We start from the raw sequence: 16,996 nt of genomic DNA on the forward strand, positions 1-16,996 counted from the left end.
TCTCATTGGTGGCCAGTGACAGGACAAGGGGCAATGGGTGTAAGCAGAAGCCCAGGCAGTTCCATCTCCAGGTGAGGAGGAACTTCTTTGGTGTGAGGGTGCCAGAGCCCTGGCACAGGCTGCCCAGGGAGGCTGTGGAGTCTCCTTCTCTGGAGGTCTCCAAACCTGCCTGGATGCCACCCTGTGCCCTGTGCTCTGGGTGTCCCTGCTGGGGCATGAAGGTTGGACTAGATGATCCCTAGAGGTCCCTTCCAACCTTGAACATTCTGTGATTCCTCTGCAGGTTGGCGTGGGTAGGACGGGGAGGTGCGACTGGGGAAGGTGCTGCGCTAGAGCTCGGGGCTCGGTTCAGACACCTTAATGCACCCGTAAGTGGTGGCAAGAGGCTTCTCTGACGTGTTTTGCACCTCCGTTGCAGCGCCATCATGACAACAGAGAAGAGCTTGGCGGCGGACGCYGAGAGCCGCGAGCGGCAGCGAGCGAAGGAGGAGGAGGCAGCGGCCGAGCCGCAGGCGCCGGAGGCCCCGCGGGCGCCCGAGGCGCAGAGCCCGTCGGAGCCCGCGGCCCCYGACGGCGACCGGGCCGCGCACGACGAGCAGGGCAGGAAGGAGCGTCGCGCGTCCGAGGGCCGCGGCCTCTCCCGCCTCTTCTCCTCCTTTCTCCGGAGACCCAAGTCGCAGGTGTCCGAAGAGGACAGGGAGGCCGATGGCCCGAAGGAGGGGCAGGCTGAGCAGAAGGAGCCGGCCGTAGCAGCCAGTCCCGACGAGGAGATCCTGGTGAAGGCCCCCATCGCAGCGCCCGAGCCTGAGCTCAAGACCGACCCGTCGCTGGATCTCCACTCGCTGAGCAGCGCGGAGACACAGGTAACGCCCGTCCCCTCGTGCAGACGTCTCCTTTAATCGGAACCATGAAGGCAGACACTCCTGAGATGCTGAAAAAGCTCTTGTGACCAAATAGCTTTACAAAAGCTGTGCTGCTTAGTGCAGTTTTCACTTCTGCTTTCCTCTCCCAGACCATACCTTCCCCTGCAAGCCTAATAATACGTCAAAGCGCAGCATAAATTGCCCAGGACCCCTGAGGATGCTCTGCTGAGGCATAGGAGCTCATGTGAGAATTGGGGTTTGCATTCATAATCTACAACAGAGAGATTGCTGTAGTTTCATTCGGATACCCTCAGTGTGCCCRGAGTAAGGGAAGTGATGGAGAGCAGGGATTCCTAAAGAGAGTGAGTTTGGAAGGGGATCTCTTGAACTTCAGGGAGTGTCAGTATAGCAGCTCAGGACTTGGACATCTGATCAGCCCGGGCTCTTGCCAAATGCAGATATTCTTTGCTTACACACTGGATTTCTCTACAGTTTGTAGGCCGAGCCCAGCTCCTAGGAGCTTTCTGACTTCCAGTCTTGAAGCTCCGGAGCTCGTAGTTTGCGAGAGGCTCGTGCCGCTTCTCCGAAAGGACTTGCTGAAGTCCTGGCGAGGCAGTGGTAAAATCTGGAATTATTTCCCAGTAATTCCCTTCTTGTTTTGAAGGGTGTCCCGAGAAGTGCTGCGTGTCAGGGAACTGCAGGCTCTACGTTTTATCTGCCTTTTGGAGAAAATCGACAACTTCAGGCACTGCTTATAAATTGTACTCCGTAAAAATCATGAAGTTATAAGGAGGGCAGTAGGAAACTTGCTTTTCTTTTTCCCGGGCTTGTGAGCCTTTGAAAAACATGGGGTGATTTCTGCGTACCTGCTGTACCTGTGTGGGTTGGGAATAGCAGAAGGCGGAAGTATGGGAAATTCTCACATAATTTTAGCCCAGAAGTTGTGTCTTCAAGGGGGGTGAATGCCCTTTTTCCCCTCTTTAGCTTTGATTTCCCCACTCTGAGCGCGTGCACAGGGCGAAGCCCCGCCACCCTCCTGCAGCCCGTTCATTTGGGGCGAAGCACTTGTTGTTTTTAGTTCTTCTTTTCGACCGACGCCGGGGGCTTTTTGAACTGTGGCGCTCGGCAGATATTTCTGCTGCGAAAGCGTTTGTGGCGCTGCCTGTTTGCTGAGTGCTGACCGGCGGCATTGCGAGCTCTGCCCGCCTCTCCCGCTCCGATGATCCCGGCGCTGCTGGAACATCGGTCAGCAGCTCGTGGACATTCTTTAGTTTGGAAGCGCCGGGGCCGGCGCTGCCTCCGTGCAGTTGCGCCCGAGTGTGATTTCATGAGATGCCACGGGGGGAATTAAGCCCACGTCAGGCTGAAAATAAAGGGGTTTGCTCCCCTTTTCCTCCTCCTCCTGTCCCCAAATTGCATCTCTCTCTGCTGCTTTGGTGAATTCWAGTGGCTTCTAAAATGCATCAGTGGGCACGAGGGAGAGGGTGTGCGGTGAGCATGGGAGCTGCTAGGGCAGCTCAAACGGCTGTGAGACCTCAGCACCAAATTCCCTTTTCATTCCCGTGTCACCATATGGAATTGCAGAGTGTTGGATCAAAGTGAGCCTTCCAGGAGCACGGGAGCAACTGGGGGGATTGTGGCTGATTTGCTGGGCTCTCGCCTACGAGGGAAGACTCACTATGCACGGTCATTAAGGCGGTGCAGATTTGCATATCTAATCAGCCCTAATTTCTCTAATCAACCCTGTTTTCTTGCATCCTTTATTAAATAAGCAGCCGAGTGACTTGAAGGACTGTTAACCCTCCAAATTGAGGTCAGTCAGATTTTGCCCAGGTGCTGCTGCCAGTCCTAGGTTGCGTATTCAGAGCAGACAAGTGGTACGTGGGGCAGGATCCCTGGCGTGGTGGGTGATGCTTGTTTCACGTGATGCTGCTTTGTTTGACACGTGCAAATGCCAATGTGGCTGTGCTGGGGGTTTCAGCCCGCTCAGGAGGACAGGAGGGACGAGCACGACCCGGACAGCAAAGACCTCGAAGGCAAGGAMGAAGGGGAAGGGAAGGAGGAACGCGCCAAACCCGAGCCCAAGAAGGAGACCCCAGAGCCAAAAGCAGACAAGGATTTGAAAGCTACCCAGAGGGCTGTAAAAAGACACAGAAACATGTACTGCAAAGTTGTCCTGCTGGATGACACCATCTTTGAGTGTTCTATGGATGTAAGTACATTCRGGGTTTTTTTTTCTCCTCTTTTCCTTACTGCTTCTCCTTCCCTGAAAAAACTGTGCATGACAACCTCTGCTTTGCTCCCAGTGCCCGACACGACCACGTTTGTTGCAGAAAATCTCACTGTAAGCCGTAATAACTTAGTGTGTTGTAAAACCTCTAGGTGCCAGGGACCTTTCTTTGGGATTGCTCTGTGATTTCCACAGTGCCTTGCTGTGCAAGGCGGGGGGGAGCTCTTAAAAAATGTGATGTCGCGTGTCTGTCGTTSTGACCCCAGGTTAGAAGGGGTTTTTTATGTCCGTCTGAGGTTGTCTAAATGTCTTTCTTTTGATTAAAACCTGCTGCCAGGTTGATTTGTGCTTTTTGCTTCACCCAGAGTACCTTGACWTTTCACGTTCCTGGCTAACAGGACTTGGATGTTTTTAAAAAAGAGGCTGCTTCTAGCTTGCTGTTGAATATATTTGTGRTAAACAACTTAAAATCATCATGTTGGCTTAACCACACTGCAGAGTGCTTGATGGGAGACCTTTCCTCCTGCTTTGCTCGGAGTCTTGCTGTCAGGACAATACAGAGGCAGCAGAAATCCCTGTTTGGGGTGCAAGTACCTGCCCAGAACATTAATAACCTGCTGCGTCTGCGTGCTTCGTTGGCTCATTTTTTTCCCCCCATCCCAGCAGCTAAGCAGGCGCTGCGCTGGGCTCCTTAGAGGAGTCACCTTGGGTGATCCTGGGCAAGTAGGTCAGTTTGTGTAACAGCCTCGCTGTCGTTGTGCCCGGGATCAGCGGAGCTTTTCCGCCCGGGATCAGCCCGCAATCCTCGCCCGCCGCCCGGCCGGGCGCTCCGCATTTCCCTCGCAGCCCCCCAGGGAAAACGCTGTCCCCACAAGTGGTGGGGCAGCAGCTCCGGCTGCCGGGCCCGTGAGCTTGGGCTGCGGGGCTTGTGCGGATGCATTTGCCAGCTGCTCGTCTGCATGTGCTGCCATAGTATCCTTAGGTGACACTAGGCTTTCAGGAGGGTGGTCCTGGCGAGCTGGTGGCCTCTTGGACGAGCGCCTCTGTTCGAGAAGAGCAAACCTGCTCAGACCTTCTGCTAGCTGAGCACCAGAGAAGATCTTGCTTTCCCRCGTGTCTTTTAAGGTCCTTGCAGGCGATGCATGCAGTAAGCTGAGTTTAGCCTTGCAATATATGTGTTCAAAGCTCACTGCTGAAAGACTGGAGTAAAGCCATGGGATCTTGGATCATTTGCCAGCAGATCCCACTAAAAGGAGAGACGCAGCATGAGCAGCGCATTAGGGATGCCTGTTTTTGCGTCAGTGGAACCACACTCGCTGCTTCCCCACGTCTCCAATGGTGGGAGCTGCCTTTGGTTGCCATAGTTTTATGCCTCGGGGACCCTTTCCTTCATGCTTTGGACTAAAAGGATGTTTGTTCCCGTGGCCAACTCATTCCGTTCGCTTCTGTGGGATTTGGTGGCGGGGGGAAGGAAAGCAGGAGGCAGAAACGCTCAAAGAGTGTTGCTGGAGGCAAGAAGCGGCGCGCTAAGCAGGAGGCAAAACCGGAGCCGCCGGATTTCATCAAATTGAGGAGAAGGTTAYGGAAAAGCTGCTGCTTTGTTCCGAGCAGCTGCTTCTCCCATGGAAGCCAGGCAGTTTTGGTTCATTCCCTTTCTCCTTTCCCCTCCCAAGCTCAAGCGGTGAGGACAGGCAGAAAGCAGCCCGTCCCATGGGATTTCTTTTGTCCYTGCAGAAACACGCCAAAGGGCAGGATCTACTTAAGAAGGTCTGTGACCACCTCAACCTCCTGGAAGAAGACTACTTTGGCTTGGCCATATGGGACACGCCGACCATCAGGGTAAGGAGCGTCTTGTTGCAGCTTTAATTTTGATGCTCCCTTCCCCAAGAAGGAATTGATTAGGTTATCATAGAGGTAGGGAAATGGTGAATAAATCACTATGGGCGGGTGGCTTTAATCAATTGAGCTGCATGAACTTGGATCTTCACCTGGAAGAAATGGATTATAGGTGTTTACTGCAAAGTGATGCCATTAAATTGCAAAGATTAAATAAGATTAARATTTTCTCACTTGAGAAAAAGAACATTTTTTGTTTTGTACTGAGACTTAAAGGATAAACCAGCTACCACTACCTAAGAGAGGARGACTTGAGTGCAGGCACGTTGCAAAAACCTTCGCAGTGCTGTAGTCACTGCTCACCCAAGGCAYGAGGCTGAGCAGTCAGCAAAACGCCGTGCTTTGGGGGTCAGTGATGGAGGAATCGTTACACACATCCCAAATACTCATTTAAGGCATAGACAAATGCCCATTGTGGTCTCCAAAGAGCCTTGGTGTTACTTTCTCTTCCCTCTCTGGCCCCGGGCTCCCCTTGTACCTAATCTGTGCAACAAATCCTAGACTTTGWATTCAGGCTGGATTTGTTTTCCCCTGGTAGCTTGCCCCTCCAGTCCACCCTAGGCAAATGTTGCCATTCTTAATAACAACTACAGCTCATGCCTTGGACGAGGTTATTCTTGGCATGGGTGTGGAGCAAAACTCAGAATATCCTGCTGTGGAAGTGCGGAGATCTGGGGCTTGGTTTAAGGTTTTACCCTGCGAAAGSACACGTGCAGCTTTTCATACCGAAACTCTTACCGGTGTAGTTTTGCTCTGAGGTCTTTGGGTATACCCAAGCGTATCTTATCTTTTAAACTCTTGGTTATGCTTTAACCAGTGCCCAGTAGGTAATTACTGCAGCTCTGTGTAATGCAGCAGGCCCCAAGAACRCGGAACTGCAATAAAGCACTGGCCTCAATGTCCTCCCGAGCAGCTGCCTTGGTCCCTGTCCTGCCCGTGCCCACGTTTCATGTACAGCAATCGCTTATGAACGAGGTCGCTAAAGCTAAAAGAAGTATTCAGCATTAAAAGGCTTAATAATGGCAAGGAGGGACTGTTAATGCCCAGCTAAATAAACGGGGGCTGGTTGTGGCAGGTGGAGCCACAGGCTGCGCAAGGGTTTAATTCCAGAGCAAACTGCCCCTGTTGGAAGTCTCTGTTTTGTTGTGATGGGGGAATCTCCCCCCGCTTCTTCTTTTTCCTTTAATCCTTCTAGTTACGTTTCACTGAACCTCTAAATCTCAGTTGCCATCTCTCTCCGAGCTTCAGAAATGAGCCGACCCCCCGTTACTGATTCACTGGGAGAAACTATTGGAATGGGGAAGAGCGGGACGAGCGCCTGCGCTTCACCCGCGACGGGAGAAGCTCGTCCCCATGGCTTTCCCCTGTTGCAGGGATCCAGCCTTCCTGAGAATGCATCCAAGAGTGGATTGCTTCCTCTCGCTTGGTGCCGCGGCGATGGATAAAAGCACTGGGCATCCCTGCATCCATCACCGCCCGCTGGATTAGGCAGCAGGATGGGAGCCACGAACGTGTGGCTGCCCCTGGGGTGCCAGAGCTGCCCCTTTAGGTCACTAGAATCACCTCTCTGAGCAGCAAGTCCTGCTGGGCTTGCTCCTGAGCGGTGTAAGGGTGAGGGCGGGTGCCTAGAACAGACACAAACACGCGCTTTGGCTGCTTCCCGCGCCCGTGAGAAACGCTTGGTGCCGCTTAGTGCCCGCGCGCGGGGTGGGCGGCAGCTGCTGCGGAGACACCGCCGCTCCTTGCTGCTAAGAATAGTGCGGATGGGATCTGATCGTGCCCAACATTCTGTGCACAGGTCRCTTTGCTTGGAAGCTATTGCTTTCATGTTAGGAGCCAGCATCACGTCTTTCCTTTGTTTTTCTTTTCTACTCCTTAAATAGTGTCCATGTGGTTTCGTGGAATACTTGGTTGGATGAAATGCTGAATTGATAGGATCACCCCGAGGGAAAAAAACCTAAATAAAGACATATTCCTGTACTTCCTTCCTACAATACTCTGTAGGTAAAGGAGTGGAAATGCCCCCACTGAGATTTGCAGACTGGAGTAAAAATTTGCAAAACACCCAATACGGTGTTTCCATGGCCGCGGTAGTGTCGAGCGTAGCCTTCCCGCGGTATTTTTAGCAAATTGCCATTTGCTTTGGTGTTTCTGAAACGTCTGTTAAACTGTGAATGTTCTTATCCTCTTCCAGACGTGGCTGGATCCTGCCAAAGAAATAAAAAAGCAGGTTCATGGTAAGTGGAGCACATTCATCCTGCTGGTGTCTGCGTGGTTCCCTCCCCTTCCCGCCCCCTTTCCTAAATACAGACTGTCCTGGCGTGCAAAGCGGGACCCGAGGATCACGGCGAGTTCAAGCGCGGGTGTCTGGCAGGGATCAGCACAAGTTCAAGCAGTCTGTGCAGCCTTTCTTTATTTTTTTTTTTCCCTAAGATGTAGTGATGCTCTGCATTTGGGCACACTGGCAGCATTTCCTTGCAGGAAGATGTAATTTGCTGCACGTTCCCGCTATGGAGATCTCTGCTCTCCCTTTTGCTATATAGACACGGGAATAAGATATTTGCCGCCTGTGGCAGCAGGGAAAAATAGATGTCAGGGAACCGCTTCCATCTACACGGAGATTGGGAACCCCTGAGGTTACACACTGAAGCAAGGCTTTGTGGACTGTTTTCCTATTCAGGAATCCAAGCAGGATGAGAATGATAAATATGTAATATACTCAGATAGTATCAGGACGAGTAGGGAAATCGTCTGTATGATGACAAGGGCAGTGAATATTGTAGAGCCTCTTATTTTCCACAAGGGAAAAGCCTAAGGTCTGGCTGCTTCAACAGAAAAATGGCATTTTAGGTACGCTGCTGGCAGAGGGGTGCAGAAGGCAGCTTATCATTAAGTTACAAATTAGCACTTTGCCCAGGAGCAGGGGGGTTTTGGGACGGTGAGACAGTTAGAATGGCAAATTATTTGATTTTACTAGAAGAGCCTTTGCTGGTGGAAAGGCAGCCGGGCTCCGCGTGCTCCTTGCACTGCAACCACTGCTGCCTAAACTATTTTCTTAGAATAACTTGTTTTGAGCAGTGCGGAGCAAAACCAGCCCAGCTCGTGTTTGATCCCAGCCACGGCGTTGCGTAAGAATTTAATGCACGCGAGCTCCTTCCCCTTCCTCCCCCCCGGAGATTTGGATAAATCTCTTTGCAAACGCAGGAACATCTTGTCTGACGCCAAACCGGCGGGCGATTTGCAGGCACGCTCTCAAATCCGGGCTTCTGTGCAAGGCTTGGCTTTCAGGGCGCTCTCTGGTACGGCAGAGGTGCGTCCACGTCTCAATTTAAGTCTCGGTTTTCCCTGGGACCGRCTGTGTGGGGTCTAATCTACCGATCCAGCCCTGTTGAATGGGGCAATTGAGTGAATTAACACATCTGTTCTGTACAAGAAATTTGAAAATTGGGTCTTGAGTCATAAATTGCTGTTTCTTTAACCTATCCACCCATCTCACCTCTCAGCATGAATCTTTTTTTTTTTTCCAAAGGTGATAAAATACGGAGTAATGCAGCCTGCTAGCAAATAAATTCTGTGTTTTCCACAAGTGGTGATGTCTTGCAAGTGTGTCCGTGTGTCCTGCTGTGTCTTTTTGTGGTTACATCTTAATTCCTATGAAAGGAAAGAACTCGCATCTTGCACCCTCTGCTTAAGTAGAGCTTGCACTATTGAAATCAGTATTACAACCTGTCAGCTGAGTTTTGAAGATTCTGCTGAAGATTTTGAGTATTTGCAGCGTTTTATAAAGACTGACTAGAAGGAAGCTCTTGTGCTTCTGTGGATTTTGCCCAAACTTTTCTTTGTCCTTACAGGAGGCCCCTGGGATTTCACCTTCAATGTCAAGTTTTATCCACCGGATCCTGCGCAGCTGACAGAGGACATAACCAGGTGAACTACCTATTAATCTTGCTAAGGGACAGTAAGCAAAGCAGCCAGTGCTTTCAGGAAACCACCAGAACCAGTGGCCAAACAGAACATTTCATTGAAATAGAATTTTTTTGAATTCTCCTATGGTTTTCCTCATGTATTTGTGTATTCATGTTGCTTGCAGCAGCGGTGTAAAGAACAGTTTTTGCTTGACCCTTGGGAACACGTTCCGTAAGGTCACCTGCTTTCTAATAAACTGTGTTTTTCTCTTCTCTTCCTGCAGATACTACTTGTGTCTGCAGCTCAGACAAGACATCCTAACGGGGCGGCTGCCCTGTTCCTTTGCCACTTTGGCTCTGCTGGGATCTTACACGGTCCAGTCGGAGCTGGGAGACTACGATCCAGAACTGCACAGCGCAGATTATATCACAGAATTTAAACTGGCCCCGAACCAGACTAAAGAGCTTGAAGAGAAGGTGGTGGAGCTTCATAAAACRTACAGGTAAAGTGAAAGAAGCAATTTGAAAACACTGTTTTTTTAGTGTTTTCCCCATCTCTCTTTTGTGCTTTTGATTTTTTGCTGCACCRTTATTTTTACTGGCATCAGGAGCATGCTGAAGACATGAATTTTCAACTTTGAAAGGAAATCAGCTATTTGAAAAAACTCTAATATTTGTTAGCTATAGCAGAGTCCTAAAACCTGGCAGTCTTCTGGCAGTCTTTTTCCCTGCTAGCGTAAGAAGCTGTTTTCAGAAAGCCAATGTGAAATATCGCAGTAGTATTTTAATGAATGCCTGGAGGCTCTGTGTATGTGCTGTAGCCTGCAGCATGCTTGGGCTTTCCTGCAGCCCCGGTTAATAAGTAACGCTTTACAGTGTGGAAATATTCCAGGTAATGCMCCGGGAAGAACCAACCTGCCCTCCCCGTTCCCAAACGTGGCAATGGGCGGACGTGTCGTGTGCTCTTAGGGTTGACTCCTGTGACCCCCTGGAGCACCAGACTGGAGGGTCACCGTAACACAGGCCTTTCCCGCGTGTTCCTTGCTGTTTGTGTGGAGCTCTCGAGTGCTTTGGTTGCCCAAGCYGGGCAGAGCTGCGTGCCAGCCCCAGGGGTGTCGCGGAGAGCCCGTGCCGGCCACCTTGAAACTGGGATGTGCTTGGGCTTATAGGGCAAAATCCTTTAAAACCACTCTGCGATGCATGGGGAGGTCTCGAGCTGTCAGCTGCTTGCCCTGTGAAAAGCCTCTGCCTGGGCTACCCTGCTAACCAGAGCAGAGYGAAGCGGAGACCTCCTCGCAGCCGCCTCGGAGCTCATCTCCTAAGTGCAGAGGGAAGGGGGCACGTGCGCCCCCGGCTGCTACCAAAGCTGCCATTAACACCTCTCCCAGCGCCGCAGATCGATACCGCAAATTGATGCCTCTCCATTTGCATGGAGAGGGGAGGAAAGGAGGGAGAAGAAGTAGGAGGCCGCTGACAAGTTTCATGGCTTGAAGTCAAAGGCCGCTAGCTGGGGGACTGCGCTGCTGAATTATTCATGCGCCGCTGCCGCTGCTGCTGCATCTGCCCCGTGCAGGGCACGGCCGGACACGGGGACTGCTCTTAACCTCCTGCATAGGGTTGTCTGCCCCGTAGCACCCAGCTGAATAACCTCTCTTAGATGTGCAATCAAAACGTACATGAGTAATCAGGAAGACGCCAGCCTGGTAATAAAACAAAATATATGGGATCGGAGCTTCTCCCAGCAGAGCTGTTGGATGCATCTAAAGAACTGAAGCTAATAGTAAGGGCACTTCAATAACGTTGATAACAGCCTCCGTCACGGGCACGTCGCCGTTAACCAAAGTTGGGCTGCGTCGCCGCTCCCGCAGACCCGGCACCATCTGTTCCCAGAAAATACCCCATTCATCTCGACTGTCCCAGTAGGAGCCTCTGCTAAGTGATTCCAGCTGCCCTTGGGCTTTGTCCGGAGAACAAAAGCAGAGCCTGGAAAGGTCTCGTGGCAGCGAGTGCACTGAGGGGGACGGTACCTGCCGCCCTTTCCTGGAGCTAAAGTAGTCTTTTTTTTTCTGTAGAATTGAGTTTTGGACCCTCTGCAGCACTCACCAGATAACTTGCTTTCTTGTCTGCTATCTTACAGCTCTGCAGGAAAGAAAAAAAGGTGTATCCATTTTATGAGGATATCTCATAGCACAGCTGTGTGCATGCAAAGAAATGGAGTAATTAATCTGGGCACAGATATGTTGGTGCTCAAAGCAAAAGGGGATCTAGCAAGTAAACGGTTTTGGGAAAACTAACGCGTCCTGTAAAGTAACAGTCCCAGAGAATCTCAAGCCTCTGTTCTCTTTCCTCAGATCCATGACTCCAGCCCAAGCAGACCTGGAATTTCTGGAGAATGCCAAAAAGCTGTCTATGTATGGAGTTGACCTTCACCAAGCCAAGGTGAGCGGCAGCGGTGTGTCCCTGGCTTCTGCACTGCGTAACTTYTAGCATAAGGTGCTAAGAACTGCTTGAGGTTTGGGAGTTGGGTAGGTAAATTCAGCAAAGCCTCAGGGAAAGGCAGGAGGAGTTCAAACATCGASCGGGAACGTGTACCCTGAGGCTGGTCCCTGCTTAAATCTCCCTTTGCTCTTTTAGGACTTGGAAGGAGTGGATATCACTCTGGGAGTCTGTTCTAGTGGCCTTCTTGTTTACAAAGATAAGCTGAGAATCAACCGCTTCCCCTGGCCCAAAGTGCTGAAGATTTCCTACAAACGCAGCAGCTTCTTTATTAAGATTCGTCCAGGGGAGGTAGGTTCCGACCCACTTGTCCCCATGTCTTGTTCTCTTTAATTGCTTTCCACTGATCACCAACTTAAGCAGCAAGCTTTCTTCTGAATGGGCATTTTACACTGTTTTATATTTCTGATCTTCCCTTGGTAGTAAATACAGTCCTTACCATAAAGCTTTATTGAAGTTAAGAATAGATGGTGACGATTTAAACAAGTGTCATCTAGCACCATCTCCTGGCACAGCGAGGTATTCCCCCGATCCGGCCAGAAAGTAGAGTTTAAAGTTAAGTTCATAGCAGAAGTGAGAAAAAGATTACCCCCTTTTTCTGGAAAAATCGGGCTTTTCCTGGACTAGACCAGCATCTTGTGCCCATGCAGAAGCTTGGTGGGCAGGGGACAAGCTCTTCTGCCACACTCACTTCTTGCTCTGCCTAAATGACATGTTTTTTTCTGCAGCAAGAACAATATGAAAGTACAATTGGGTTCAAGCTACCGAGTTACCGAGCGGCAAAGAAGCTGTGGAAAGTGTGTGTGGAACATCACACGTTTTTCAGGTGGGCTTTTTTTAACTCTGGGCTTTCCCTTGATGAGTGCTGAGTAACGAATGCTTTAGATTTGCTGAGCACGGATGCTCCTCGAGTGCTCCTCAAGGTCTAACAAAACTGGAGTGAAATGCTTGAAGAGAAATTAAGTATTCATACTGCAGCTTGCAGTGGGAGGTTTGCTATCCCATTTGCAGTAAGCAACGTTAGCTTGTGGTTAGTGCATGTTGTCTTGCTCCTCATCGCTGCACGYAGAGACGTCTTTAACTGGTATTTTGGCTTCTCCTCTGCATCCTCTCGACGTCTTCCCGTGCCGCTGCGGCTGCTCCCAGGCTGACGTCCACGGAGGCCATCCCCAAGAGCCGCTTCCTGGCGCTGGGCTCCAAGTTCCGCTACAGCGGGCGGACGCAGGCGCAGACGCGGCAGGCGAGCGCGCTCATCGACCGGCCCGCGCCGCAGTTCGAGCGCACGGCGAGCAAGAGAGCGTCCCGGAGCCTCGACGGAGGTCAGTGCCGGCGCCTCGGCCCTGCCCGCCGCCGCCGGGCGCGCGGGCTTTGGTCGCAGCCGAAAGCTCTTAGCGAATTCTCAGTTATGATCACCCTCAAGGCATTGAAATGCTCCGTTATTACAAGTCAGTATTTGCTTGGCTTAAAGAAAAAAAGAACATAGTTTCGTACTGAATTCAAGACGGGGATACAAGATGTTAGTAGCAACACTGCCAGTAACTCCCTGGCAAAGAAGATTTGTGGCCGTAAGTGGGTGTTGCAGGCCAGTAGCAAAGTTCTGTTTCTGAAGGTATTTCCTCATTGCTTCTCAATACAATTTCTTCCAGCAAATCCAGAATTAACTCATTCTGGGTTTTGTTTTTGTTTTTTTTTTAAATCATTTTAGAAGAATAGTATTGTTTTCCCTGAGGGGAAGGTTTTTTGCCACCAATACTTGATACTTTTCTTGTTTAAATCAGGTTGTTTAAGGGATGATTATGTCAAAGTTTGCGATGCAACAGTTGGATGGGCCAGATTTCTTTGCTCCCGGTGGTCTGCATCTAGGGCTGCTCCTAAATTAGGATCCTAAAATTAGGATCCTTTGCCCGCGGGCACCYGACAGAGCACGAACAGCATCACGCTGAGCCCCTGCATGTCACGCTGCAAGCCCTGCAAGTTGCACGAGCGCCGCAGGGAGCGCGGCCGGGCTGGACCTGCGTCCCGCACCCACGACGCCCAGAGCAAAGCAAAGCAGCCGCGTCGCTGCAGCGTGAGGCTGCCCGGGCTGGGCGCACGGGCCCGCGCCGCGCGTCCCCCCATGGCCGTGCACACCCTTAGGACCCAGCTCGCCAGGCGAGGGGCCTTGCTGGGGCGGAAGGCCGAGCCCTGCTCTAATCCTGTCCCTGAGCTTGCCCAGAGCAGCGTGGGGACCGAGCGGGTCCGTCCCCGCTGAAACCTGCAGCCTTTTTGCGTCGGCTCGGGGGGGCAGTTGTTAACATGTGCACAATTTCCCCAGCGAAACGTGCGACTCAAAAGGTTGAGTTCAGAGCCGTAAAGGAAGAGAAGCAGGAGGAGGTGGTGGTGGTTGAGGTTCCCGAATCAAAACCCGTGGATGAGTCCCGAGAGAAGCCAGGTATAGCTGTGGTGGTGGCTACCAATCTCTGCAGCGCATTGCCTGTCCTTTCCCCCCTGAGAGCCTTCACATGCTTGTTCTCGACACCTCTGAGAGGTTTCACCGAATCTGGCAGCTTCCTTCTTTTCATTTCTTTGCGAGGAGAGTTTCGTGCTCGGAGGACACATGGGCCGGGAGAGACAGAGACCAAATTTCTGCATTGCCCCTCGCTAGACTGTCGTTCTGCTGGGCACGTGGGGGACAGTTGGGTTGTGCTGGCACTTCAGATCTGTCTCTGTGTCCAATTTGGGTATTCTCTAAAATGCTGGGTTTGAAAGCTTAATTTCTTTTTCCTGTCATATTGACACCTCTTTTAAAGTTTCTGTAGGGCTGCATCTCAGGAACTGCTTACATTTCTTGAAGCCTTTTGTGGGTTTTATTGTAATTTAAGAAATGCTTCCCAATGTGCTATGGGGAGCCTGGAATTCTCTTTGGACAGGTGCTACTTAATAAATAATAAAGTCCTCTTTATCGAGGCGTGTGGGTTTTGAATACCAGTCAGCAAACCACAGCAGCTGAATTGTCAAATACTTGTTTTCTCCCTCGCTTAAGTGTCCAACGCCCGCGGAGCACCAGAGCTGGAGAGGGGATTCGTTTGCAAAAGCACCGCGTGCCGCTCCGCTTTCCTTCTTCCATCCTGCTAGTTATGCAGAGTTCTTCTCCCACTGCTGTCTTGCTGCTCCGAGATCCACCTCACGCTTTCACGGAGCGTGGCAAATCCCCCAAGCTCTGTCCCGCCCTGAGTTCTTCCGAGCGCGTTGCAGCCCTGAGAGTGAAAACCCGTAAAGACGGAAGCTGGAGAAGGAGCATCAGAGCCACTGGGATAGTTTGATGCATGCTGTAAATTTTTACATACGAAGCTTGGTCACTCTAGTGTAAAAAACCCCTGTGCAGCTCTGGGATGTTGTCCCAGAGAGGAGTCTCCGCTCGCTGTCGCGTGCCCATGCGGCTCCAAGCCGCTCCGTTAAYGCGTGCAAACCTTTTTCTAGCCAAGCGCACTCTAGAAAGCTTTGAAATGAAACCCATTGCAGAGGAGGAAGAGGAGGAGAAGGCAGAGGTGCTTACGGCTCCTGTTGCCGAGCCAGCCGTGCTGGAACCCATACAGAACCTGTCAGGTACAACCGCAGCGGCGCCTGACGTTGGTGTGGCTGCCGCAGCCGCCTGTGGTCCTTCCGCCTGTTGCTGTGACCCCCAGCCCGGGTTGACGTGCTCTAGGGCAGCGGGTGTTTGCGGTGGGGTTGACGCTGCTACACCCCGASCCTCGGCTCGGCGGGGACCTTAACGGCAGTGGTGTGCGGTGCCCTTCTAACACTCCTGGCCCTCTCTGCAAGGTCCATTCCCACGTGCTGCAGGAACGGTGCCGAAAAGGCAGCTTCTTGCARGGATGCATCAGCCCCTGAGCACGCCGCCCTGGTTGGGCTTCCCTAGGCCCAGCTCCTTGCCTCCCCTGGGCACTTTTGGTCCCAGGAGATGCAATTTTCTGGGCCTGGRTAGTGATGGTGCTTCCACACATTGGAGCAGATTTTGCTCTCGTGTTTAAATCCAATGTCGTATTTCAAAATAGCTAAAAGTAGCTCGTCAAGAAGAAAGAACTAAAGTCACGCTGCTCTGGACAGCACCTAATTCWTTGCCGAGTGGTGGAGGGGAAGATTTGCATCTTCCATGATTTCTCCTGTGTGTCTTGCTGCTCACAAGCTCTGCAAAAGATGCAGAAATCTGCAAGGAGAGGTGGCCTTGCCGATTCTGGGACTTGCTCATGGCAGCCTTTCCTTTCCCGTTTGCTTTTTGAGGTGGTGTTTTAATGTATTCGTGATCTTTTTAGCCAAACATGCTCTTGGCAAAGTTGAGATAAGTGCCCCRGAAGACAAGGAGGCAGCAGAAGACAAGTTGATGGTGATGAGAGGAGTAGAAGCAGTCCAGAAGGAGCCAGGTACCACAGAATGGCTTTTCACACCTGTGTGGTTGACGTGTCCTTGTCCCCCTTGGTGCTGCCGTCCTGCAGCCCCCGTGTGCGGCCTCTCCGGTGGCCGTCACCGCTTCTGTGGCATAAATGACCTCAAGACGTGGGACCATTTTCCTTCCTGAGAGGAGAGCGAAACGCCTGGCTTGCAGGGATGACCTGTTGTGTTGGGGAATGGCAGGTGTCATGGGGATGGGGGTGATGACTTGGGATCCGTGGATTTTCAGCCAGTGCCAGTGTATAGAAATTTGTGTTGGAAGTTACAATTTCAGTCCCCCCTCTCCCTGCCCCCCCTAAATCATGCTCTGGTTTTTTCACCCCTCAATCCTGTATGTTCTTGACCATGGAGATAGTTTATTCTGCACCAGTTTTATACACACGAATGAGATTCAGGTAGCTTTGAGAGAAAGGCAAAGCGGAAAGTCTGACATTTTGATTAAAATAATGATTTTTTTGTTTTGTTTTTAATGTCAGATCTTCTGGTGTCCCTAGCTGGAGGGACMCTAGTTGGCCAGTAATGCTAATAACTAGGATAAGTAACACACTGTGAGTCGTTCTTCMTAAACTAGGACTAGGTGAACTTGAAATCATGCCAAATAAATTATTTCAAATCACTAGTTTTAGTGGAATGGCCACAAAAATAGAGAATTCTGGAGAGTGAAATGGCGTCTGGTGTCTATAGGAGGACACCATGGACCATAGTTGGGACACAAGGCTTGAATGCAAGTGCTTTTGGAGGTGTTCAGGCCCATCATCCTTCTCTTGAGAGCTGATGCTTTTGGAGCACAGTGTTGGTTTCTGCACATGTCCTGACTGGGAGGTGATGGGTGACCCCTCGTTGCGGTGGCTGCTACTGTGGCAGGAGAGACCCATCTCAGAGAGATGCTCCGAGTCTGCTTAGAAACCCACCTAGAAGCTGCTGCGGGGTTTTCTGGAGAAACCGGGGTTGATTTTTGGAGGGGAACCAGTGCGAAGGTTGAGGGGGTGATGGAGGAACTGGCGTTGCTCTTCCACAAGCCGTTCCTTTCCGGCCGAGGGCCTCYGCGTGAGCCTGGCACAGCCCTCGGCCTCCGTGCGCCAGCGCTCCTGTTGCGATGGGCTTGTGTCCCGGGATCGACGGCCTCCAGGAGCGCCGAGCCCCCCTGGCGCGGCCGCTCTGCAGGGCGCAGGCTTGCT

General features: G+C 51.5%; 1 protein-coding gene across 1 annotated transcript in view; it reads left to right on the forward strand.

Moving 5' to 3' along the window:
* Positions 1-425: 425 nt before the first annotated feature.
* Positions 426-16,996, forward strand: part of EPB41 (erythrocyte membrane protein band 4.1) — a 37,499-nt gene continuing 20,928 nt past the window's right edge. The window contains exons 1-13 of the mRNA XM_026043304.1: positions 426-863; positions 2,845-3,075; positions 4,828-4,932; positions 7,184-7,226; positions 8,841-8,916; positions 9,179-9,397; positions 11,246-11,333; positions 11,529-11,681; positions 12,119-12,216; positions 12,537-12,709; positions 13,705-13,821; positions 14,850-15,026; positions 15,704-15,790. Coding sequence (XP_025899089.1) covers positions 426-863; positions 2,845-3,075; positions 4,828-4,932; positions 7,184-7,226; positions 8,841-8,916; positions 9,179-9,397; positions 11,246-11,333; positions 11,529-11,681; positions 12,119-12,216; positions 12,537-12,709; positions 13,705-13,821; positions 14,850-15,026; positions 15,704-15,790 — 2,005 coding nt within the window. The remainder of the gene's footprint in view (positions 864-2,844; positions 3,076-4,827; positions 4,933-7,183; positions 7,227-8,840; positions 8,917-9,178; positions 9,398-11,245; positions 11,334-11,528; positions 11,682-12,118; positions 12,217-12,536; positions 12,710-13,704; positions 13,822-14,849; positions 15,027-15,703; positions 15,791-16,996) is intronic.

Source organism: Nothoprocta perdicaria, unplaced genomic scaffold (assembly GCF_003342845.1).
Source record: "Nothoprocta perdicaria isolate Ctin4 unplaced genomic scaffold, notPer1 scaffold_33, whole genome shotgun sequence".
NCBI classification, from domain to species: Eukaryota; Metazoa; Chordata; class Aves; order Tinamiformes; family Tinamidae; genus Nothoprocta; species Nothoprocta perdicaria.